Source organism: Penaeus monodon, chromosome 33, assembly GCF_015228065.2.
Source record: "Penaeus monodon isolate SGIC_2016 chromosome 33, NSTDA_Pmon_1, whole genome shotgun sequence".
Classification (NCBI taxonomy): Eukaryota; Metazoa; Arthropoda; class Malacostraca; order Decapoda; family Penaeidae; genus Penaeus; species Penaeus monodon.
The window spans coordinates 13,048,645-13,049,144 of record NC_051418.1 but is presented as its reverse complement, the minus strand read 5'-3'; the positions used below and the strand labels follow the sequence as shown (position 1 = coordinate 13,049,144).

Sequence of the window (500 nt, the reverse complement as noted above, 5' to 3'; positions counted from 1 at the left end):
TTAGACGTTTTGCGCTTTAATAGAAAATTTTAACAGTGGAATCATTTATGTCCAAAAAGTGTTATCAATTTGCTGTCGCTTATATCAATAAAATCTTCTTTTTTTCATTAAACTATATTCTCAACTTGAAAACAATCTATAAATTAATTTTACAATCCATAAGTAATATAAAGAATAAAAAAAAAGCTTTAAAATCCTTATATAATACATAAATAATTTTAAAAAATAAGTTAATCGTCAAACCACAATTTTTGAGAACTTCCCATTTTCTAAAAAGGAAGATCCGTTTTCTAAGACCGCGAAATATGGCTACAAAACTACCGATATCTCTCTTCCCCGAGAACTTACAAAGTTCCGATTTCATCATTAGACCCTCGAGAAGGAACTTAAGTCCACGCTGGAGAGGTCAGTCGACGAATTCTTAATCTTTAAGGAGAAATATGAAGTCTTGAAGAAGAGGGAAATCTTCATGAAGGTATGTTTTTAGGGGGGACACTTAC

The 500-nt window shown here is 30.8% G+C and overlaps 1 protein-coding gene across 1 annotated transcript in view; it reads left to right on the top strand.

The window, feature by feature from the left end:
- The window catches only part of LOC119594255 (protein lava lamp-like), a gene marked incomplete at its 3' end in the record, with an annotated part of 60,861 nt that overhangs the window by 37,568 nt on the left and 22,793 nt on the right, over nt 1–500 (top strand). The window contains 1 exon segment of the mRNA XM_037943324.1: nt 371–475. Within this exon segment, the coding sequence (XP_037799252.1) occupies nt 371–475 (105 nt within the window).